Here is a 26,595-nt window from a genome sequence, read left to right as displayed (position 1 = left end):
CGGTAATTTAGAATGCATAAGATACTGTATTTACGATAGCACAGCTTCGCCTTTTATTCCTCAGTCTTCCCGCTCTTTCACTCAAACCCAGCCCCTTTTCTTTTGTGTAACCAGCTGTCATATCTGTTCCGCCCACTAGGGACGTTTTCCTTTATGACGTAATTTGTAATCAAGTTATGATTTAATTATGTGTATGTGTAATTCTGTGTGATTAGTTAGGTATTTAGTAAATAAATGATTAAACCCAATTTTGTATTGCTGATTCAAATTGTTAGCCACGGTTTGTGCAGATAACCAAGAATTTGCAACTTTCAGATGAGACTGAATTAAGATGACGATTAATATTGACTGCTATTGATGTAAAATAGTACTAGGTCTTTAAGAGTTTATTCGGAAGATAACAGCTCTATAAATATTATTTTGTGGTGCCCGACTCTCTAGTTAATTAATTATATTTACATGATTAGCTCACTCAGGTAATATTAATTACGGAGAAATTATTTTATAGAATAGCATGTCATATCACTTAATCCGGCATAGCCAAAGACACGACAGCAGGAATCAGGAGGATAGAATTATAGTCAGATTTGCCAAATGGAGGGTGAGGGAAAGCTTTGTATGCATCTCTGTGTGTGGAGTAAAGGTGGTCCAGAGTGTTTTTTCCCTCTAGTTGCACATTTAACATGTTGATAGGATTTCAATTTCCCTGCATTAAAGTCCCTGGCTACTAGGAGTGCCGCCTCTGGGTGGGCGTTTTCCTATTTGCTTATGGCAGAATACAGCTCATTCAATGCTGTCTTAAATGCCAGCCTCAGTCTGTGGTGGTATGTAAAACAGCTATGAAAAATACAGATGAAAACTCTCTAGCTAGATAGTGTGATCTACAATTTATCATGAGATACTCTACCTCAGGCAAGCAATAGCTTGAGACTTCCTTAGATATCGTGCACCAGCTGTTATTTACAAAAATACATAGTCCGCCACCCCTTGTCTTATCAGAAGCCACTGTTCTATCTTGCCGGTACCGCATATAATCAGCCCACTGTATGTTGATATTGTCGTCGTTCAGCCACGACTCCGTGAAGCATAACATATTACAGTTTTGAATGTCCCGTTGGTAGTTTAATATTCCGTGTAGGTCATCGATTTTATTCTCCAAAGATTGTGCATTTGCTAGCAGAATGGAAGGAAGTGTGGGTTTATTCGATCGCCTACGAATTCTCAGAAGGCAGCCCGCTCTCTGGCCCCTTTTTCTCCGCCTCCTCTTCACGCAAATCACGGGGATCTGGGCCTGTTCCCCAGAAAGCAGTATATAATTTGCTTCCTACTCGTCCGACTCGTTAAAGGGCAAAAAAAGATTCTGCAAATCCATGGTGAGTTATCGCAGTCCTGATGTCCAGAAGTTATTTTCGGTTATAAGTAGCAGCAACATTATGTACAAAATAAGTTAAAAAATAAGTTACAAACAACGCAAATAAACAAACAAATAAACACAATCGGTTGGGGACACGTAAGAGGTCAGCCTTCCTTTCCGGCGCCGTTGTTAAATTGTGTTTTACCGGTACGGCATACCCACACTATTTATTTTGCTGGGACGCTGTACTGGACCATACCGCCTTACTTTTACCCCTGACCCTAACCCTAAATATATCCCTAAATCTAACCCCTAAGCCTAAAATAGCCTTTTTACTTGTGGGGACAGGTGAAATGTTGTCCAAATGTTACTTGTTTTACTATCCTCATGAGGAAAACACACACACACCCTCAGACACGTGATAAATTGTCAGAGTTGCTCCGGCTTCACAGGCACAATATCAGTAGCAAAGGTATAAATAACGAAAGAGAGGGACACTTGCAAGTGGACAGGAAGGGAGGTAGCGCAGTGAGGGAGGAGAGGAGAGGTTATTATCACCCAGCGTCTTCCACTGGAGTAGCTTTAACAACCTGACATAGGGTCACAACAGGCACCCTCTCTTGGCCAGCATGGCGGTAATTTGTGGGTAATCAGGCCTCTGAGATGAAAGCGCGTTCCTTTGGACAAGATGGGTGTGTGTGTGCATACGTGTGCGTGTGTGTGTGTGTGTGTGTGTGTGTGTGTGTGTGTGTGTGTGTGTGTGTGTGTGTGTGTGTGTGTGTGTGTGTGTGTGTGTGTGTGTGTGTGTGTGTGTGTGTGTGTGTGTGTGTGCAATGGGTAATTGGTGTGTTTGTATGTGCTTGTGTGCAATGGGTAATTGATGTGTTTGCATGTGCTTGTGTGCAATGGGTAATGGGTGTGTTTGCATGTGCTTGTATGTAATGGGTAATTGGTGAGCTAGTGTTGCCCTGAGGAATCCACCACCACCACACAGGATGTTTGGGGCATTACTGAACATAAATATTCCTTTAAAGAACCAGAAGACCCCCTGTGTGGGATCTGACTGATGACACCATTATAGACTACTGTACTGTTGTTGGATGTATGAGGCCCATTAGGCTACTACTGTACTGTTGTTAGAGAGGGCCCTACAAGGGGCCCCACAGGAAGCCACGGTATCATTAGGTGGGTGATGTAGACAGAGTGAAAGTAACTCGTGGTTCATTGTTTGAGGCGTGCTGTGTTTTTCCTCGTTGTTAGTGTTGTGTACTTTATGTAGAAGGCTGATGATGAAACAAAGATACAATGATCAGTGTGTTGTATACAGTACATCCTCTTTTCTGCCGTTTTGGGGAAATATACAATAGTTCGAAGACTATTTCAAATCTTTCAAATCTATTACTTACTGTTATTGAGCTTGCCTGGTGCAATGGAACCAATGAAAAAGTCCCTAAAGTGTGCCCATCTGGCACTCCAGGCAGATTCAAGAGAACGTTCTAAGTATATGAAAAGATTTCAGACCCAGGTCTGTTGTGTGTACAGTACACACAGATGCATTATTCACATTCGCATGCACACACTATTAACTTTGCCGCAGGGGGTATGTATCATCTACCCTCCTTCCCCTAGTCTGCCCTCAACTGCCCAGTTTGAGATTGGCTTTCATCTGGTGTGGAGCTAGGAATCGTGTTTCAAGATTGAGTCACGCCAATTTACATTTGCCAGAAGGAGAGCTTTATGTCCTTTTGGTCCTGTTCTTCCCAAAGGCTTCACTGCTAACTAGTTCAACACAACAACACAGCATTAAAATGAACTATCAGACACAACACATCATGGAAAAAGTAGTTGTGTATTGATTCTAATTGGCAAAATGACAACTGTGAGCAATGACTTCCGATTGTAGTCACAAGTCATATGCTGCTTAGGAAGTGCCTGGGTTGAATTGGCTTGTTGCCTTGACACATCGCCGCTGTTGCCATGACCACATCAGCAGCGGGAGATGATTAACTACTTCATAGTACTTTAGCTGCTTTTAGGAGATGGTGGAGTCTCTTTTATGTGGAGCTTCTCTGTCGATAAGATGTTTTGTTTTAGTCTTTTGTGAGGATATGGTTTTGAAAAGTTCAATCGTGACCGTTTAAAAGAGTTCACAGAGTCCCAGCCCTACAGTGCCTTCAGAAAGTAGTCATACTCCTTGACTTATTGCACATTTTGTCTTACAATTTTTTTTTAATTGCCCATCTACACAATTTTCCATAATGACAAAGTGAAAACATGTTTTTAGAAATTTTAGCGCATTTATTGAAAATGAAATACAGAAATATCTAATTTACATAATTATTCACACCCCTGAGTCAATACATATTAGAATCAGCTTTGGCAGAGCTTTGCACACCTGGATTGTAGAAAATCTGGTTTCTAGGTATGTCCAAACTTTTGACTGGTATTTTACCTCAACTGGTACAGTATACCATCCAGCCCAGGAGTTCCCCTGGACTTGAAGGCTTTAATTGCATCTAGAAGTTCCTCCTCTGTAATTAGGCATCAGTGAGTTTTTTTGTATAGCTGTTAATTTTTCACTATTCATTTTTTTTTTGTATCCTTTCAATTAACTTCAGTTAGTAGAGATGGAGGAACTTAAATAAAAAAATATGCTTAAAGTAAGTTGCTTCCTCTTTCAAAATATGGTTTGGTGAATCATGAATGACTCCGTCATTTGTCAATTATTTGTCAAGTTGGTTGTTGATCATTGCTAGACAGCCATTTTCAAGCCTTGACATAGATTTTCAAGCCCATCTAAGTCAAAACTGTAACTAGGCCACTCAGGAACATTCAAAGTCGTCTTGGGAAGCAACTCCAAGGTGTATTTGGCCATGTGTTTTAGGTTATTGTCCTGCTGAAAGGTGAATTTGAATGTACTTTATTGCCTTATTGCAAACAGGATGCATGTTTTGGAATACTTTTATTCTGTACAGGCTTCCTTCTTTTCAATCTGTCATTTAGTGTAGTGGAGTAACTACAATGTTGTTGATCTATCCTCCGTTTTCTCCTATAATAGCCATTAAACTGTAACTGTTTTAAAATCATTTTGTAATCCCTGAGCGGTTTTCCTTCCTCCAACAGAGTTAGGAAGAATGCCTGTATCTTTGTAGTGACTGGGTGTATTGATACACCATCCAAAGTGTATTTAATAACTTCATTCTATGTTCAAAGGGATGTATTCAATGTCTGCTTTTTTTTTTTACCCATCTACGAATAGGCACCTTCCTTTGCTAGGCATTGGATAACCTCCCTGGTCTTTGTGGTTGAATCTGTATATGAAATGCACTGCTCAACTGATGTACCTTACAGATAATTGTATGTGTTGGGGTACAGAGATGAGGTAGTCATTCCAAAATCATGTTCAACACTGTTATTGCACACAGAGTGAGTCCATGCAATTTATCTAACTTGTTAAGCAAATGTTTACAACTGAATTTATTTAAGCTTGCCACAACAAAGGGGTTGTATACTTACTTGACTCAAGACATTTCTAAAAAATATAATTCCACCTGGACATTATGGGGTAACATGTGTAGGCCTGTGACAAAAGTAATCGCAGTTGAATCCATTTTAAATTCAGGCGGTAACACAGCAAAATGCAGAAAAAGTCAAGGGTGTGAATACTTTCTGAAGGCACTGTATACATCAATTAAAGTGAAGAGTTGAATGCTTTGAAAAATGCAGGTTGTGAGGAGCTGATGACGTCTTAGCGGTAATATTCCTACTTCCAGGAGAATCTCTGTAACACTTAGAGCCAGCAGATATAATGCGTTATCATAGAGTTATAATGCATTGTAAGACTTATAATGGCTCATACAGTACATGCTTATAAAAAGTTATAAAGCATTATAACAGCAGGCTTTACGTTAAGTGTTACCGGATACTATTCTGCATGTCAGCCATTTCCAATATGTAAATGAGCTTCCTGTCAATCAACTGTGGTGTAGTGTTGGGGGAGAGGATTACTTTATTGAAGACGACACTCAAAGTAAAGGTCATTGTTCTATGAATCCATGCTTTGTAATTGAAACCTTGAGTGGAGAGGGCTACAAAGGACTGTGCAGTGTTGTGTGAGTGTTGTGCAAGCTTTGACAGGCACCACTCACTAGGGGTGAGTCACCTACAGGTCTGGCTGATGGAGCTGGCTGGGCCATATGATACTTAGATACTTTGAATACAACATTGTTGTTTTTTTAGGGGGTTGATCAGCTTTAATATTGCAGATAGATTGTAGCTTCCATCAATGTAATTGTCTGCATTACTTCCAATCCCCAATATATTTGATATACAAATATACATACATACACATACATACATACATACATTTACACATACATTTACACATACATTCATACATATAAATACATATACAGTACATACATATATGTACATATCTTTAAAAAATATATATTTCCTTTATTACCCTCCAACCCTAGTGAACAACAACGCTTAGACATGCATTTCCAGCTTATACATACTATATACATTTTATGGATAAAGTCTATTTTACAATAGTTCTACTTTGTTTGTTTTTACACCTTTCCTTCCTCGACCCTCAACCTCTCAACCCATTCTATTTCTGATGTCCATCCAGTTTGATTTCTGTTTGCCATATCTTTCAAACTGTGCTCTTTCAAAAAGGTTCTTAACCTATATACGTTTTTACGAGCACAGTATGTTTTATATTAGTTATCTTGTTGTTATTAGTTGTCCCAACCTTCAGCTCCATTCAACCCCTCCCATCTATCTCTTAACACCATCCATATTGGATTTCTATTTGCCATATATTTTTCAACTGTGCTGTGATGTTTCGCAAACGTTCTGAACCTTTCTATTCTCATTTCTCTAGAGAATGTAAATTGAAAATATTTTATTTTGTTAAAAGTATTCCTATATTATTCATCGATTGACTATGACTTTTCAGAAAGCCCAGTAGTGTTATCTGCAGGGTTAGCTCCAGGTAAATGTTGCAATTCTTCAGCCATTCCTGGACCTGTGACCAAAAACAAGCTACATATGGACAGTACTAAAACAAATGATCTAATGATTCTGCCTCTTCGCAGCAAAATCTGTAGAGCTGGAAAGGTTGTATCCCCATATAAATAACATTATATTGGTTGCAAGAATTTTGTACAACAATTTAAATTGAGTTTAAATTGTTGAATCCGGCGTCGTTTTGAATCCGGCGTCGTTTTGCGTATCAGTTCATACACCATGTGCCAGAGGGAGATGTTTAGTCCCAGGGTCCTTAGCTATGGTGTTGAACGCTGAGATGTAGTCAATGCAGAGAATTCTCACATAGGTGTTCCTTTTGTCCAGGTGGCAAAGGGCAGTGTGGAGTGCAATAGAGATTGATTCATCTGTGGATCTGTTGGGGCGGTATGCAAATTGGAGTGGGTCTAGGGTTACTGGGATAATGGTGTTGATGTGGGCCATGACCTTTCGGGGAAAAATTCCTTTTCTTTCCTTTTTTGCCTTTCAAAAGCTCTTCATGGCTATAGATGTGAGTGCTACGGGTCGGTAGTCATTTAGCTAGGTTACCTTAGTGTTCTTTGGCAGAGGGACTGTGGTGGTCTGCTTGAAACATGTTGGTATTATAGACAGGGAGAGACAGGGAGAGGTTGAAAATGTCAGTGAAGACACTTGCCAGTTGGTCAGCGCATGCTCGGAGTACACGTCCTGTTAATGCATCTGGCCCTGCGGCCTTGTGAATGTTGACCTGTTTAATACATTTTCAAGTTCATAACTGTGCACTCTCCTCAAACAATAGCATGGTCTTCTTTCACTGTAATAGCTACTGTAAATTGGACAGTGCAGTTAGATTAACAAGAATTTAAGCTTTCTGCCCATATCAGATAGGTCTATGTCCTGGGAAATGTTCATGTTTTCTACAACCTCATGCTAATCACATTAGCCTACGTTAGCTCAACCGTCCCACGGGGGGACCGATCCTGTAGAGGTTAAAGGTCTTACTCACATCGGCTACAAAGAGCATGATCACACAGTCGTCCGGACATAACTCCACCAGTCCTATTTATGAACATTATACCTTTTTTTTATTACATTTTTTACCAATTAGTATATTTGATTTTAACCACAATATTTGTTGTAGTATTTGTTCTGTCTTTTCTGGTGGATTAAATTGAAATTGCAACCAACTTTCTATGTCTTGTTTTAAAAATAGCAATATTTGGGAGATTAATTCCTTTCCAAATAACGGAAAGTAGTAGGTTGTAATCTGAATAAAGGGAAAAAGGCCTTTCTTGAACATAGGGTGAGACATTTGCTAGAGAACCAGTTTGGGTTTTAAGTATAACTTTTGTATGACTGAAGCCTTTAGTGAGAGGTCTAATTCTGTAATATTTTATCATTTCTGCCCTCCGAATTCATATTCATTATATAAATAGGCCCGTTTAATTTTGTCTGGCTTGAATATTTTTTTCTCACATAATTTAAAAAAACTGTTTGCTAGTTTTAGGCAAGACCATTAGCAAATAGGTAAACTGGGATATGACTAAAAAGTTAATCAGGGTGATTTTTACACACATATAAAGGTATTTACGTTTCCATGGTAGCCATGGTAGCCATGATAGCTTATGGTAGCTTATTTATTTTTTCTAACTTTCTATTAAAATGTATTGGAGTGAGATTATTTATTTATTTCTGGATATGTATACCGGGTATATCCACATCACCATCAGACCATTTTATTGGTAAACTACATGGCAATGTAAAAGTTGTATTTTTTAGTGTTCCAATACATAATTTGGTAATCCAGAGAAGTTAGAACAATTAACTAGATCCTCTATGAGGCTGTGGAGGAATCCAAATGTTGTATTTAAAAGAATACATGAATCATCAGCATACCTGATACCTTTGTTTTTAAGCCCTGTATTTCTAAATCCCTTGATATTATTGTTGGATCTGATTTTAATAGCCAACATTTCGATGGCCATAAAAAAAATTGATATGCCGATAGTGGACAACCTTGTTTTACTCCTCTTGACAGTTTAAAACTTTATGAGAAATAGCCATTATTTACGATTTTACACCTAGGGTTACTATATATGATTTTAACCCATTTTATAAGAGATTCTCCAAAATTGAAATGTTCCAGACATTTACACCACCATTCAAAAGATTGGGGTCACTTAGAAATGTCCTTGTTTTCCATAAAAACATGCATGAAATGAGTTGCACAAAATGAATAGGAAATACAGTCAAGATGTTGACAAGGTTATAAATAATGATTTTTAATTGAAATAATAGTTGTGTCCTTCAAACTTTGCCTTCGTCAAAGAATCCTCCATTTGCAGCAATTGCAGCCTTGCAGACATTTGGCATTCTATTTGTCAATTTGTTGAGGGATTCTGAAGTGATTTCACCCCATGCTTCCTGAAGCACCTCCCACAATTTAGATTGGCTTGATGGCTTGATGGGCACACAATACCATAAGGTCAAGCTGCTCCCACAACAGCTCAATAGGGTTGAGATCCGGTGACTGTGCTGGCCACTCCATTATAGACAGAATACCAGCTGACTGCATCTTCCCTAAATAGTTATTGCATAGTTTGGAGCTGTGCTTTGGGTCATTGTCCTGTTGTAGGTGGAAATTGGCTCCAATTAAGCACCGTCCACAGGGTATGGCATGGCGTTGCAAAATGGAGTGATAGCCTTCCTTCTTCAAGATCCCCTTTACCCTGTACAAATCTCCCACTCTACCACCACCAAAGCACCCCCAGAACTTCACATTGCCTCCACCATGCTTGACAGATGGTGTCAAGAAACTCCTTCAGCATCTTAATTTTTTATGCGTCTCACGAATGTTCTTCTGTGTGATCCGAACACCTCAAACTTAGATTTGTCTGTCCATAACACTTTTTTCCAATCTTCCTCTGTCCAGTATCTGTGTTCTTTTGCCCATCTTAACGCTTTCTTTTTATTGGCCAGTCTGAGATATGGCTTTTTCTTTGCAACTCTGCCTAGAAGGCCAGCATCCCAAAGTCGCCTCTTCACTGTTGACGTTGAGACTGGTGTTTTGCAAGTACTATTTAATGAGGCTGCCAGTTGTGGACTTGTGAGGCATCTGTTTCTCAAACTAGACACTCTAATGTACTTGTCTTCTTGCTCAGTTGTGCACCGGGGCCTGCCTTTCCTCTTTCTATTCTGGTTAGAGCCAGTTTGCGCTGTTCTGGGAAGGGAGTAGTACACAGTGTTGTACTAGATTTTCAGTTTCTTGGCAATTTCTCTCATGGAAAAGCCTTCATTTCTCAGAACAAGAATAGACTGATGAGTTTCAGAAGAAAGTTATTTGTTTCTGTCCATTTTGAGTCTGTAATCTAACCCACAAATGCTGATGCTCCAGATACTCAAATAGTCTAAAGAAGGCCAGTTATATTGCTTCTTTAATCAGGACAACAGTTTTCAGCTGTGCTAACATAATTGTAAAAGGGTTTTCCAATGATCAATTAGCATTTTAAAATGATAAACTTGGATTAGTTAACACAACGTGCCATTGGAACACAGGAGTGATGGTTGCTGATAATGGGCCTTTGTATGCCTATGTAGGTATTCCATTACAAATCTTACATTTCCAGCTACAATAGTCATGTAGAACACTAACAATGTCTACACTGTATTTCTGCTCAATTTGATATTATTTTAATGGACAAAACATTTGCTTTTCTTTCAAAAGCAAGTAAATGTCAAAATGACCCCAAACTTTTGAACGGTAGTGTATATTTAAACTTCAGTCGTACTTTATCAAAAGCTTTTTCAAAGTCAAAGCGGATTTGCTGTACCTCTGTTAAGTCACAAAAACATTCAGGTATACCTTTCTCTGTCCTAGTTAAAAGTAAAAAGTTATCATCCAACAGGCTTTAGTTACATTTCCAACATCCTCACCCTCGTGGAAACTCAGTAAGAGTAATGTATATGCCAAATATCTGATGGTCCAACCGCATTCTATCCCCTATCAACACTTTTTAAAAACGTTTTGTGCCAACGAGAATGACATAAGAAAGAAGTCAAGACGACTACCTTGATTGAGCCTCCTGCCATGTGTTTCTCACTAACTTCCTGTATTTACTTACACCTTCTGTAAGCCTTTATAGGGTATGCGTTTTCAAGAGAGCAGTACAGGTATAGTTCAACCCCAGACGCAGAAACCAATGTGTCATTTCGTTATTTGGATGAAGGATCCCTTTAAGTCTGCCTTAGGTTGTGTTCAAGGTGAGTTATAAGATGCTTGGTCCAGACTACTGACTTTGGATGTCCTATAGAGATGTGGCTGAGAAAAGCACAGGAGGACATAGTGGGACCCACTCTGATTCAACATTCTCTTTTCACTCTGATGGTTTCTGGCAATAGTGGCCCATTATGAATCGGAGTGAACGGATCAGTGCAACGGAGAAAGGAGTTGATTGCAAAAGTGCTTAGAAGTGCTAAGAAGCATCCTTCTCTGTACAAAAGGACAGATATCCTCTTAAGTGTAACCGTACAAAAAATTTGGCCGTACAAAAAAAGATGTACGTTAGAATAATTGTTGTTGCGTCTGATAGGCCTACAGCAGGTTGAAAATTGGACCAACAATGATCACTATATATATAGCCAAGGGGGAAGGGTAAAACTATGCTTACAGAGGTCGTCTATTGGTGGACACAACCTGCTAAATTGGACAAGCCCTCACAATCTGTCTTCTTTCAAATACATGATGAGAGAAACAACTGGCAAAGCCCCTCTCGCTATTGGCCAGAGTCTTCTCAAGACCTATCAAGAATGTGAAATTAAAAATAAAAAAAAATCCCCTCAAAGATAATATCGGACAGGCCTGTTTTTCCTGAGCTAATTATTTCCTTTGGCAAAGCAGAGCTCCCTTTGCCCCCTCCCACCTCTCCCCCACCACGGTTATGGGGATATTCTCAGTGGCATCATGGGAAAAAAGCACAACAACATATTAGTCATGGGGTATGTCCCAAATTGCACCCTATTCCCTATATAGCGTACTATGTTTGACCCATATGGCTCTGGACAAAGTAATGCACTATGTAGGAAACGGGGTGTCATTTGGGACAAATCTATACAGTAGTCTTGTTTTGCTTGGAGTCAAAGGCCTCCTTCCTTACAACATCAGTGTCCTCAATAACATTTTGATAGTGGTGTTGAGGCCATCATCAGATGCCTTTGTAACAATCAGAACCGATACGTAACTACAGTTTCAGATTACGTACAACGTGTCTGTTCAGTTTGTAAAATGATTGAGTTTGGATATCTACAGAACATGGTTAGAGTTGTAATACTAATGTTTGTAATGTGTATCCTTTATCAAGGTTTCTGTCACATTACTGTACACATTGGATACTGAATACAGTATATCACTAGTTTATCTCCTTAAGGTAGAGACATTTGGCCTCAAAATGTCTTGTTTGTTTTGTTCCTCGACATTAACAGCACACGGCCCCAAAGTTGATATTTTCTCAGTTTTAGATTAGACTTATGGACAGCACTGACATTTGGTTTATGGGAAGAAGTCAAACGTTGGGCTGACTGTATTCCATTATTTTTTCTTGCTGTCAGTCTGTCGCAGTGTCTCCACCACATTAACACTGACATTCCTACAGCGATAAGGCTCGTGTATGAAGTGTAAAACGTGATCTCTTTTGAACTGCTCTCTATTCCTAGAATTCGAGGGTTACTCAACATTTGAGTGGTGAGGTGATGACATTTGAAAGACTTTGGTAACTAAGGCTGTGTGTGTGTGTGTGTGCGTGTGTGTGTGTGTGTGTGTGTGTGTGTGTGTGTGTGTGTGTGTGTGTGTGTGTGTGTGCGTGCATATGTGTTTGTGTTTGTGTGCGTGTTTGTGTGCGTGTTTGTGTCCGTGTTTGTGTGCGTGTTTGTGTGCGTGTGCGTTTGTGTGTTCAGACAAATTCTGAAGCTTGTGTTCCAACACAAATAGATGTGTCATGTGGACTGGAGCCACAGAAACGTAGTTATGAGCATCATCAGTGTCACATTTGTTTAGCCTAAGATAATGACAATGCCTTCAGTGGTTGCTTATTGTGGATTTATTGTTGCGCCCTGTCTTGGTCGCTGCCTTCCTCGCTCTGTGCACTATCAAGAGGTTACCAAGCCATGTTTCTCACTTCAGTCTACCAAGCCATTACATGCAAAGGATAACTCAGAGACATGGAGAGGAAAGGCCGAGAGGAAAGGTAGGTTTTGAGAGAGAAGGGGGGAGAGAACAAAAAAATGAGAGGGGTATTGTACGTGTGGATTGGTGCCATCTTTACTTCCTCCCTTCCCCCCCATCCTTTTTCTTCCCCCCCATCCTGGCTGTTGGGCGTGTGAGGAAGAGGGGGGGGGGGGGGGGGGAAACCCCCCACTCTAATGAAGTTCAATTACAGCTGTTCTAATGGCAGTGGACCGTTAAGTTCCTGGAGTCAGCGGCCTGAATACCACAATTAGAGTTACCCATCTCTCTTAATAGACTCTCTTTCGTGCTGATGAAATTTAAACATCCTTGTTTAATATTTCACTTTCTAAATAGTGCTCTTGGAATACGTAAACATAAGCAGAGTGAAAGAGATATGTAACTTAAAAGTAATTGAATCAGGGTTGGGGAGCTGGGGACTGAGGGACTGGAAGTTGGAGGGCTGGAGGACTGAGAAGCTGGGAGGTTGGAAGGCTGGTGCTGGGGGGCTGGGGGGAGGCACAGCTAGCCTGGCACAAGTAGCAGAGCGTGCTGGTTGGGTCTGAGCCAAAAGATGCTATCAGCCAACCAACCTCAAAGTATGCACAATAACATTCCGGGGGATTGGATGAAATTAAATCTAAGGAACTCAAGTTGATTAGTAGGCATAGCATGTTACGTGTAGGCTTATACAAAACAAGGCTGTGGTGGCTTGCTCTATATGAGAAGAATGTTACAAACAATGGTCCATTGACACGGAAATCCCCAATGGTTTTAAACACACTTTTCTGGCTAAACCTAACACCTGTGGTGCGAAAAGGATTTCCCATTAAAAGAAAGCCCTATTGCAAAGTTAGTAGCTGTCCTCTAAAAGATGCCTCCCTCTCTAAACTATATGGTGCCTGACTAAACTCCCCCATTGTTCCAAAAGCAATGCTTGCCAGAATATTGCTATTAGAATTGCCCATCTCTAAAATCTTTTGTTGGTCTTGGGGGCACAGTCCATTTGTTCTATTGTTCTGTTGTTAAGAGTTTTAGAACTGAGGCCCAAAAATTGAGCGCTAGGTGGAACTGGTTTTCTAATGAAGTGCTTGGAATCATTTTCCTGATACATACTGTAAACAATGGATGAGAAAGGATGATCATGGTTCTCACCCACTTCCATAGACTTACACAGTAATTATGACAACTTCCGGAGGACATCCTCCAACCTATCAGACCTATCAGAGCTCTTGCAGCATGAACTGACATGTTTTCCACCCAATCAAAGGATCAGAGAATGAATGAGATAAAGGCTAGAGCTGCCGCTTTCAAGGACGGGACTCTAACCCGGAAGCTTAAATGACATCCCGCTATGCCCTCCAACGAACCATCAAATAGGCAAAGCATCAATACAGAACTAAGATCGAGTCGTACTACACCGGCTCTGACGCTCGTCGGAGTGACACGAGCCTACCAGACGAGCTAAACTACTACACTGAAACATGCATGAAAGCACCAGCTGGAAGACTGTGTGATCACGCACTCCGCAGCCGATGAGAGTAAGATCTTTAGACAAGGCTGCAAGTCCAGACGGATTACTAGAACGTGTACTCAGAGCATGTGCTGACCAACTAGCAAGTGTCTTCACTGATATTTTCAAGCTCTCCCTATCCGAGTCTGTAATACCAACATGTTTAAAGCAGACCACCGTAGTGCCTGTGCCCAAGAACACTAAGGTAACCGGCCAAAATGACTACCGACCCGTAGAACTCACGTCTGTAGCCATGAAGTGCTTTGAAAGGCTGGTCATGGTTCACATCAACACCATTATCCCAGAAACCCTAGACCCACTCCAATCTGCATACCGCCCCAACAGATCCACAGATGATGCAGTCTCTATTGTATTGCACTCTACACTGCCCTTTCCCACCCTGACAAAAGGAACACCTATGTGAGAATGCTATTCATTGACTACAGCTCAGCGTTCAACACCATAGTGCCCTCAAAGCTCATCAATAAGACGAGGACCCTGGGACTAAACACCTCCCTCTGCAACTGGATCCTGGACTTCCTGATGGGCCGCCCCCAGTTGGTAAGGGTAGGTAACAACACATCCGCCATGCTGATCCTCAACATGTGGGCCCCTCAGGGGTGCGTGCTCAGCCCCCTCCTGTACTCCCTGTTCACTCATGACTGCACGGCCAGGCACAACTCCAACACCGTCATTAAGTTTGCTGTTTACACAACAGTGGTAGGCCTGATCACCGACAACAACGAGATAGCCTATAGGGAGGAGGTCAGAGACATGGCCGTGTGGAGCCAGGACAACAACCTCTCTCTCAGCATGATCAAGACAAAGGAGATGATTGTGGACTACAGGAGAAAGAGGACCGAGCACGCCCCCATTCTCATCGACAGGGCTGCAGGGGAGCAGGTTGAGAGCTTCAAGATCCTTGGTGTCCACATCACCAACAAACTAACATGGTCCAAGCACACCATGACAGTCGTGAAGCGAGCACGACGAAACCTATTCCCCCTCAGGAGACGGAAAAGATTTGGCATGGGTCCTCAGATCCTCAAAAGGTTTTTACAACTGCACCATCGAGAGCATGGTTGCATCACTGCCTGGTATGGCAACTGCTCGGCCTCCGACCGTAAGGCACTACAGAGGGTAGTGGGAACAGCCCAGTATATCACTGGTGCCAAGCTTCCTGCCATCCAGGACCTCTATACCAGGCATGTCAGAGGAAGGCCCAAAACATTTTCAAAGACTCCAGCCACCCTAGTCATAGACTGTTCTCTCTGCTACCGCACGGCAAGCGGTAACGTAGCGCCAGGTCTAGGTCCTAGAGGCTTCTAACAGCTTCTACCCCCAAGCCATAAGACTTCTGTACCGCTAGTCAAATGGCTACCCAGACTATTTGCATTGCCCCCCCCCTCCTCACACTGCCCCGCTCTGTTGTCATCTATGCATAGTCACTTTACTTAACTCTACCTACATGTACATACTACCTCAACTAACCTGTGCCCCTGCACATCGACTCTGTGCCGTCACCCCCCTGTATTTATTGTTATTTTTTACTGCTGCTCTTTAATTACTTGTTACCTTTATCTCTTATTCGTATCCATATTTTTTTAACTGCCCTGTCGGTTAGGGGCTTGTAAGTAAGCATTTCACTTTAAAGGTCTGAACCTTTTGTATTCGGCGCATGTGACTAATAAGATTTGATTTGATTTGAATCTAGTACTGAAAGAATAAGCTACTGCTAGCTAGCACTGCAGTGCATAACATGTGGTGAGTAGTTGACTCAAAGAGAGAGAAACACAATAGTTGACCAGTTTTGAACACATAAATTACATTTCTTCCAAAATAAAGAAGAAGCAAGAGACAGAGAGAGATATAATATTTTCTATTTTTTTTTCATTTTCAATTTCAATTACTTTGCAAGCTAATGCAGCTAGCTAGTTTAACCTACTCAAACACCCTGCTCAAATAGAGGGATGCTATATTAGCTATCTGGTTACACTGGCACTCTTCCAAGTCAAAGTAAGCTTGGTTTTACTAATTTAATGCCTCCGGGGCCCGAAGGTGTAAGTGCTGAACTGCTGACTGACAATACACAGTAACGTTACTGCAGGATTGTAGCAGGTTTACAAACACGCTAATAACTATGTTTACTATGACTTTACTTTAGTTAATTTAAGTGATAATGCCCGAGAAGCCAGTGTTTGGAGGATATATTGGCACGGTGTTGTTAGACCCGAGACAAAGTCGAGGTCCAACAACTGGCTTCAAGGGCATTATCACTTTTATACAACAAGTTGCCAACATATTCAATTAATGATTGACATATTTTTATATAAAACGTTATTTTGATGAATTTATTCATACTATTTCATCCTTCCACAAGATATAGTCCCGACACAAATCTAAGATTGCTACCCAAGCCGGTTGGTCGTACGTTCTATCGGTTCGGTTGCCAGAGACACAACCCAGTCGTTCGTTCTAAATGTTCCATTTCCATACCGGCTAGCTTGCTAGCAAGCTAACTATGGCTAACTTACAGGTTTAGCATATGTCTTGCGTAATTGTGAGTAATTGTGAATTTGCTCAGTCTGCTACATTTATCTTCCAGAGACAATAGTGGTCATCTCCCGTACATTTACTGTAGGGGCAAAAAATGTAAATAAAAACCTCACAATTCCAGATATAAAAAGAGTGTTTTGTATTGGCAGTTTGCACGCTGCCGGCAACCTTCTCATAATAATTATGCACTTGAAGGAAACTTGGCACCATCCCTATGGTGAAGCATGATTGGTGGCATCATCATGCTGCAGGGAGGTTTTTCAGCGGCAGGGACTGGGAGACTAGTCAGGATCGAGGGAACGATGAATAGAGAAAAGTATCAAGAGATCCTTGATGAAAACTTGCTCCAGAGCGCTCAGGACCTCAGACTGGGGTGGTTTACTTTCCAACAGGACAACAACCCTCAGCACGCAGCCAAGACAACGTGGAATTTACTTTGGGGAAAAGTCTCTCAATGTCATTGAGTGGCCCAGCCAGAACCCGGACTTAAACAGGATCGAACATCTCTGGAGAGACTTGAAAATAGCTGGGCAGTGACGCTCCCCATCCAACCTGACAGATTTTGAGAGGATCTGCAGAGAAGAATGGGAGAAACTCCCCAAATACAGGTGTGCCACGCTTGTAGCGTCCTACCGAAGAAGACTTGAGGCTGTAATCACTGCCAAAGGTGCTTTAACAAAGTGCTGACTAAAGGGTCTGAATACTTATGTAAATTTGATATTTATGTTTTTTGGGGGGATACATTTGCAAAAAAATTTAAAAACCTGTTTTTGCTATGTCATTATGGGTTATTGTGTGTAGATTGATGAGGGGGGAAAACTATTTAATCCATTTTAAAATAAGGCTGTAGCATTACAAAATGTGGAAAAAGTGTGGTCTGAATACTTTCCGAATGCACTGTATATCCATAAAAATGATGCTGGCTGATTCATGATTTTGACTGGCTGAGAAATGCTGCCTGCCTGTTCATTACTATGGGGCAGCTGGAGATCGAATTTGAATATTGAAACAGTGTTGCAAATGTCATAGACAGACAACAAGGTTCATACAAATTTCTGACGTTGAAAACTAAATGTTAGTCTAAAAGATGTGTGAGATAATGTCTAGATGCTTTTTATAGTGGAGATGAAATTCATACATTCCCTGGCTGGGCTAATGAGACAATGGATTGCACAGTCGGATGGAACAGAGTAAATAGGCATTTTAATGTTTTAGATTTTGCCGGAGTGTTGTGGATTGGAGTCCACAAGCGAAGTGAAAAGGTAAGAAGAGGAGAGCGCATAGATGCGAGAAGGAATACAACGTGGCTGCTATGAAAGGGAACTGTGTTTACGTGTGATCAGGGGTGTATTCATTTAGCAAAATTCAGTTGAAAAATGTTTCTTAAACAGAAGCAAACAGAACGAAACGGGGACAAACTTTCCTGAATTTGTCCAATAGAAACACTCTGTTTGCAACTGTTGGACTAATGATTACACCCTAGATCAGCTAGATGCAGGCTGTGTAAGGCAGTATTGAATGCGTCACTGTCTGTCCATGTGTCACTTTCTGTCACCTTAAAATGTTCTCTCGACCAGTGTGCACCTACGTTGTAAACGTTCATTCCTAGGCTAGGTTGTAGCAACCTCATGATGGGTATAGGGAAAATTTGAGTATCATGTAGAAACCTAAACCTATCAACGTTACATTGAACTGGGTAAACAGAATGGGAATGACAGCCATCCAATATGCTGTAAGAGAAATAAGGCCATGCTCATGAAAAGAAAGGTGTGTCCTCCCTCATCTTAAATGGCACTGACCGCCATTGGTGTGTACAATGTGTGTCTTTCTTACTTGACATCCCACTGGGCAGAGACGCCAGATCAACATCTAGTTAAGATTTTTTTAAATGTAATTGTTTTTTAAATTGATTTAACCTTTATTTAATTAGGCAAGTCAGTTAAAGAACAAATATGTATTTACAATGACGGCCTACCCCAGTCGATGCTGGGCCAATTGTGCGCAGCCCTACGGGACTCCCAACCACAGCCAGATGTGATACAGCCTGGATTTGAACCAGGGACTGTAGTGACACCCCTTGCATTGAGATGCAGTGCCTTTATACTACTGCGCAACTCAGTTCTCAGCTAACGTGAATTCAACAAAAAATGTCACCATGTCATTGGATTTCGGTAAAGATTTGGGTGAAAAAAATATGAAATGCTTTTAAGTTGATCCAATCAGTTTTCCAATCACATCATTTTGTGGGGTTGAAATTACGTGGAAACAATGTTGATTCTACTAGTTTTTGCCCAGTGGGATGTTATCCTAAATGGCTCCGCTATTCCCCAGTCTTTCCCATTGATGCTCCTTATAAAACCTATTACCTGACATAATTAGTGGCATTTGATTTCCTCCTGTTATGCCTCTCATCTCTACACCCGACCCCCATTTCACCATTAAAGCACCTTTCTATTCGTGAGCATTTTATTGACCGTCTGCTGCTCTGTGAACAAGTCACCTACTTGTTTCTCAAATCATCATCAGCCAAAGGTTCTAGCACTTACGGTTAAGGTTCCAACACATTGCTTTTATTGCTGTTTGATTATCTGTATAGTATATTGTGTTGTGTATCTATGCGTTGCGTTTTTACACCTTCTACTCCCTTTCGACTCCTTTTTCTATTGAGCTGTTGTTGTAGATACATTCACTGTAAAAAAAACAACAACACAACTCTAGTTATTTCAACGAATTATTATTAACTAACTTGTTACACATCCTTTTTTCTGTTTACTCAAGTTTTCCGCTCAAGTGTTACCTGAACAAAAATAATTTAGTTGGTCCAAACCAAGCTCCAACTTGGGAAAACTTTGTCAAACATTAGGTCAATTTAAAATGACGTTTGCTCAACTCATACCTTCATTCGACTAGAAACTACTATTTGGGAATCTTAACTAAAAAGGGTTGTGCAACTGATTACTCACAGCTTATAACATGAAATGTTTTCAATTTAGTTGATTTAAATGGTGCATGTTCATTTATATAGTAATTATGATTCAGCATGTTCTCACAACCGCTTGGTTCATGACATGCCCATCTTCCTGCTACACCACCATGTCTGTGTCAGCTGTCAGTTCATCTGACAGTTCTCTCATCATTGATTTCATTTACTTCTTTACGCAATTTGAGTTTTTCCTGTATAGTTGTCTAATGTTGGTGGGGCATATTATATATTTGAATGTGACTCCTTAATCACTATGATAAATAAAATCGTTTTTCTTGAGTGTACTTTTATGTCAGGACAGAATTACAATGGCTTGTTTTTGCTCTTCAACATACTGCTACAAAACAGTAGGGCTTTAAGCACAACTGATGACGCCATTGAATTATATTTTATGTCTATGGACTGCGAACAATAAATCGATGAATTGCACATGTATATGCAATATCGGACTTGAAGTTATGTTTGATGATGCCGGATGCCACAATTAGAACTATTCATGATTGGTTTAAGTACAGTATTACAGAGCATATGTCGTGCGTAATTGTGATCTTCCAGAGACAATAGTGGTCATCTCTGTACGTTTACAGTAGGGGCAAAAAATAAAACCCAAAACTTCACAATTCCAGATATCAAAAGATTGTATTGTATTGGCAGTTTGCACGCTGCCCGCAAACCTTCTCATAATAATTATGCACTTGGAGGAATTTTAAACATCCTTGTTTCACGTTTCATGTTCTAAATAGTGCACTTCAATATGTATACATAAGCACAGTGAACAAGATATAACTTCAAAGTAATTTAATCGTATTTGAGTAATATGGACACGTTGGATCGGCTCCATCCAGGCAGCATTGAAGTGAACACTCGTCAATCATTACAGGGAATCCTACTGATTACACACGCGAGCGCAGACACATATTTGCAGATTGTGGGACACATATTTTACATACGGTTAAAAAAACACAACCAATTCAACTGTAGCCTCAATAAATTGCAATTTAAATGTTGATAATCAATCCAACACTTACCCAGTGGTAAAACAAAGAAAAACGGGAGCCAACACAGGATGAACATCCCGACGACAATCGCCAGGGTTTTGGCAGCCTTCTTCTCCCGGGAGAACTTCATCAAGCGCACGGACAGCGAACTCCGGAACGGGTGGTTTTTACTCTTGGAAGTATCCTCCAGCATGCTCCGACAGTGTATCCTAAGCACCACTTCTATCGACTTATTTCTTTCCCGTTTGACGCCCGCTTCTAAACTCTTGGTAGTCCTCCGGGCCACCACGTAGACCCTGAAATACATCACTAGGATGACCATAAGCGGGAGGTAGAAGGAAAAGAGCGAGGAGAAGAGGGCATAGCCCGGTTCTTCGGTGATGCTGCAGACGCTCTCGTCGGTCGGCGGCGGTTCCTTCCATCCCAGCAGCGGTCCTATGGAGATGACCATGGAGGAGACCCAGACCAACACCAGAATGACGGCGGCTTTCTTCTCCGTCATGATGGTGGGGTATTTGAGGCAGTGTTTGACCCCGATGTACCTGTCTATGGAGATGATACAGAGGCTGAGGATGGACGCGGTGCAGCAGAGAACATCCACCGCTGCCCATACGTTGCAGAAGATCCGGCCGAACACCCAGCATCCCAGCACTTCCAAAGACGCGGAGAAAGGAAGCACAATAATGCTCAATAGCAAGTCCGCTATGGCCAGGTTGACTATAAAGAAGTTCGTGACGGTCTGTAAGTGTCTATTGCATAGCACCGAGAGGATAACCAAAATGTTCCCAACGATAGCCACCAAGATGAACACCGATAGAAAGACCCCGACCGCAATGACCTGGGGGTCCAGGGTGATGTTGGTGCAGCTAGTGGAGTTGGTGCTGTTGTCTGTGAATAAGATTTGGTCCAGGAAAGATTCGTTGAGAGCTTTTTCAAAATATATTCCGTCATTGCTTTCGTTCATCAAATTAGAATATGTCATTTTGAAACTCCATAAAGAAAACTTTATAGTTGGATCCCAAGGCAAAACAAAGTGGTATTCGTAATGTTTTTTTGTTCAGTGTTGTTTGTTTCCGATATTAAAAGAAAACGAGATGAAATGGAACATTCTTCTCACATATGTGAATTGTCTTCAATTGATGAAAAGCTCCATTGGTATCTAGATTGTTTAATCTATTAAATGCGTATTTTTTCCCCAACAACAAAATCAAACTGATGCGGTATAACAGCACCTTCCCTCTGTCTGAAAATGCAGGATCAACTATTCCTTATTTTTTTAAACTGAAGACTGCTCCAGCCAAGGATATTCTTGGAGTTCTTTGTGGTAGCAAAAATGGCACAAAATCTCAAATGAAATATCAGTAAATATATTTTTGTAGCTCAATAGCACCGGATGGTCCGATTCTATTCCACTGGCGGCATTCTTTTAGTGAGAAGTCCAAACCAAACCACAGAGTCGCAGCCTGCCTAGGACCCCAGCATCTGAGCCCTGCGCTCCTCCCTAGCAAGTGGATTAAGTGAGGCGTCGCATAATAACTGCGACGCCACAAGAGGGAGTCGCGCCCGTATCTACACACCCAACAGGCATTCCAGTGTAGCCAACAGTGTATAGATTTGACTCATAGCCTAATATTCAGTTGATGTTTAGACTACTTCAGTATTACATCACTGACATATACAACCCGAAGCCAGACTACATGCAAACTAAACCCTTCAGTAGAATATAATACACTACATCTCATTCAAAAACATGGGCATTAATATGGAGTTGGTCTGCCCTTTGCTGCTATAACAGCCTCCACTCTTCTGCGGGGACTTGCTTCCATTCATGCACAAGAGCATTAGCGAGGTCGGGCACTGATGTTGGGAGATTAGGCCTGGCTCGCAGTTGGCATTCCAATTCATCCCAAAGGTGTTCGATGGGGTTGAAGTCAGGGCTCTGTGCAGGCCAGTCAAGTGATTTCACACTGATCTCAACAAACCATTTCTGTATGGACCTCGCTTTGTGCACAGGGTCTTTGTCATGCTGAAACAGGAAAAGGCCTTCCCCAAACTGTTGCCACAAAGTTAGAAGCACATAATCGTCTAGAATGTCATTGTATGCTGTAGCGTTAGGATTTCCCTTCACTGGAACTAAGAGGCCTAGCCTGAAAACAGCCCCAGACCATTCCTCTTCCATCAAACTTTACAGTTGGCACTATACATTGGGGCAGGTAGCGTTCTCCTGGCATCCGCCAAACCCAGATTCATCCATTGGACTGCCAGATGGTGAAGCGTGATTCATCACTCCAGGGAACGCGTTTCCACTGCTCTAGAGGCCAATGGCTGCAAGCTTTACAACACTCCAGCCAACGCTTGGCATTGAGCATGATGATCTTAGGCTGCTCGGCCATGGAAACCCATTTCATGAAGCTCCCGACGAACAGTTCTTGGGCTGACGTTGCTTCCAGAGGCAGTTTGGAACTCGGTAGTGAGTGTTGCAACCGGGACAGACAATTTCTACACTATACGTTTCCACTTCACAATAACAGCACTTTGAGTAGACCGGGGCAGCTCTAGCAGGGCAGAAATGTGAAGAACTGACTTGTTGGAAAGGTAGCATCCTATGATGGTGCCACACTGAAAGTCACTGAGCTCTTCAGTACGTGCCATTCTACTGCCAATGTTTGTCTATGGAGATTGCATGGCGGTGTCCCCTTTTTTCATACACCTGTCAGCAACGGGTGTGGCTGAAATATTTGAATCCACTAATTTGAAGGGGGGGTCCACATTCTTTTGGTCTTGTAGTGTACAAAATGTGTTTGTATTATTTACATTTTGTTGTCAGAGATATTTGAAACCATAGCAAAATCAAAACCACAAGTGAGTTGAAATGACCACTTCAACAATAACACTGTCAGTCATGGCCCCAACCCAGAGCTGTTGGTTTGAGTGAAAATGTCCTCATGGGTCCTAGCTGTAAAGTTCCAAGTCCCCAGTGACTCTGTGCAGCTGCTGCCGTCCCCCAAGGAGGTGCGGAGGGGGCGATTGGTCGTTACGAGTCACCAGGGAGCTCAGGGGGAGAGCAGTGGAGGGGACACAAGCTCTGGGAAAATGGTGCGAAGCAGAATGCAGAGTCGTAGGCCGACTCACAAGGGGCAACACACGTGCTGCGCTTCAATCTGCACTCCCTCTTTTTTTGCGGTTGCATTTCAAAAGATACCTAAATGGAGAAAACACACAAAAGCATAGAGCAGGATGCTTGGCAGAGGAGTATATAGGCTAGCCGTGATATTGCCTTCAAAAGAGGATTGAATGATATATTTCTATGCACATTGCAAGGGGACGTATGACAAGTATGTCAGTTTAAGGAGGAGCTGAGTGAGCACAGTCCTGCATCTCATTTTTATCACCACCAACTGGTCATGGTTTAATAATACCTGATTCAAAATAATCACTCCGTAGGCTGCACATCCTGGGTTAATCCTCAAAACAAGTCTAAAATATTTCCCTTTCCGTTCCTTTCGGATTCGTTGTGTCGTACGGGTGAGAAGGGGGTGTGATATTTTGTGTGTGCAAATTACAATGTGCATGGTTATATCCCCCCCCCTTCTCCCCCTTCTCCCCCGTATGACAATTGCATGTTTAGTAACTATTCACTGAGTAATAACTGTCATAACCGCGCCAACTCATCAACCTTTTCCATACGCCAGCAATCAATAGTCAAAATATGCCAAGAGTTGGGGCACCGTCTGATTGGTTGCAGCCCCCTGTTTTTGTGAGCAGATGACTCAATGATGCCTGTCAGGGGTCCGGATGCTGGGTGATTTTCTGCTGATGCAGAATAGTGCAGTAACAAACGACACAATGTCAGTCACTACAGAACATATGAGGGAATGTGTTTACTAGTGTACTGTGTCAGTAGAACACTACTGTTATCCAATCCAACATACTACAGCCCCCCCCCCCCCCCCCCCCCTCCCAAGTTTATTATTCCACTTTTGGACACCTGACACAAACAGACATTGAATTTTCTTGTTGCCTTATGAATGTATTAACTTATATGGACAAATGTGTACCTTTTCTGTGAGGTGCTTTAAGGAATAATGAGTCTAGTCTCCTTCGGTAACAAGCAACTTTAAAACGAGGATATTAATTAACATGGTCTGTGATGTGACTGTGTAGTGCAATTGACAGGTCTAGGTGAAACCAACCTCCATCGTTGTTCTGCTTTTTGCAGTAGGGATGAGCAAGGATGTTCTCTTGATAAGTGCGTGAATAAGACAATTCTCCTGTCCTGTTAAGCATTCAAAATGTAAACAGTACTTTTGGGTGTCAGGGAAAATTGTGTGAAAAGTACATTATTTTCTTTAGGAATGTAAGTGAAGTAAAAGTTGTAAAAAAATGTCAATTGTAAAGTAAGTACAGATACCAACAAAAATGACTTAAGCAGTACTTTAAAGTATTTTTTACTTAAGAAAGTGTTGCACTTGTGTGCTGTGTGAACGAGAGCACTATGAACGTGTGCATGTTTAGGTAACGATATTGTGAAGCTGCTGTTACCACTGACGTTCCTGGACATGTGATATTAGTAAAACCCAGGTCTGAGTGGGAAGGAATGGGAAGGGACAGAACATTTTAACAGGACAGGAGCCCGTGTTGCACATCCAGGTTTCTGACTGGGAACTGTGACCAGGCAGTGGCTGCGACAGCTGAGCGTCCTCAACGCTACATTGGAAAGTGCTGGACTCACGGTTCACTTTCAGACGCTCTTACCAGTTTGGACAGGGTGGGATATCCAGAATCCAGCGTGTATTTCAAATCGAAAAAGTCCTAACAGTTGATTTGGCGACAGGAGGAAAACAGATGTAGGGGAAATGTACCTTGTCTGTTTTTCATTCCTCTTTTACATGTTTCAAACGTAGTGCAGTGTTAAGATATGCCGAAGCGAGTCGGCTCGATAATTGGATTTGGATATAGACTGTACTACTGTGGCCTTGGGCCAAGGAGTTCTCCTAAATAGCATTAGTCTATATCCTCCTTGAATAATGGATAATATGTCAAATATGAACTTTGTAAGTCCCTTGTATGGTCAAGGGTGTCTGCAACAGTACTGCCTCTGATCTGGCCGATTCACTAAACACAAACGCGTCATTTGTAAATGATGTCTGAGTGTTGGAGTGTGCCCCCGGCTATCCGTTTGGTTTGCTTATTTTAAGGAACGTGAAATTATTCATACTTTTACTTTTGATACTTAAGTATATTTGAGCAATTACATTTACTTATGATACTTAAGTTTGTTTAAAACTAAATGCCTATACACTTTTAAGTCGTATTTTACTGAGATTTCTTTCACTTTTACTTGAGTCGTTTTCTATTAAGGTATCTTCACTTTTAGTCAAGTATGACAAGTCAATACTTTTTCCACCTCTAGTTCTCGGGTCACGTTTACATTACAATAACAACATACTGCCAGACATGGTATTGTAGAGACCAGGGAACCATTGCTATAGGAATGACTTTGATGCATCTGGTTTGGTCATTTTCGGACTCATAATAACCAGAAAATAGGATGGCGTGTAGAATTAAGTTATTAAGTGTCCTTGCTATTCACTGACATGTAAATTGGCCAGCAGCATACCACCCTGTATACCACTGCTGGCTTGCTTCTGAAGCTAAACAGGGTTGGTCCTGGTCAGTTCCTGGATGGGAGACCAGATGCTGCTGGAAGTGGTGTTGGAGGGCTAGTAGGAGGCACTCTTTCCTCTGGTCTAATATCCCAATTCCCCTGGGCAGTGATTGGGGACACGGTCCTGTGTAGGGTGCTGTCTTTCGGATGGGACGTTAAACGGGTGTCCTGATTCTCTGAGGTCCTTAAAGATCCCATGGCACTTATCGTAAGAGTAGGGGTTTTAACCCCGGTGTCCTGGCTAAATTCCCAATCTGGCCCTCAAACCATCACGGTTTCCTAATGATCCCCAG

General features: G+C 41.6%; 1 protein-coding gene across 1 annotated transcript in view; it reads right to left on the bottom strand.

The window, feature by feature from the left end:
• The window catches only part of LOC110534329 (alpha-1A adrenergic receptor), a 31,907-nt gene extending 9,726 nt beyond the window's left edge, over positions 1 to 22,181 (bottom strand). Inside the window, exon 1 of the mRNA XM_021619120.3 lies at positions 20,665 to 22,181. Coding sequence (XP_021474795.3) covers positions 20,665 to 21,616 — 952 coding nt within the window. The 5' untranslated portion in view covers positions 21,617 to 22,181. The remainder of the gene's footprint in view (positions 1 to 20,664) is intronic.
• Between the last annotated feature and the right edge of the window lie 4,414 nt (positions 22,182 to 26,595).

The sequence above is a fragment of the Oncorhynchus mykiss genome, chromosome 10 (assembly GCF_057628025.1).
Source record: "Oncorhynchus mykiss isolate SJ-2025 chromosome 10, ASM5762802v1, whole genome shotgun sequence".
Taxonomy (NCBI): domain Eukaryota; kingdom Metazoa; phylum Chordata; class Actinopteri; order Salmoniformes; family Salmonidae; genus Oncorhynchus; species Oncorhynchus mykiss.
The sequence above is the reverse complement of the archived record's forward strand: the minus strand, read 5'-3'. Positions and strand labels throughout refer to the sequence as shown.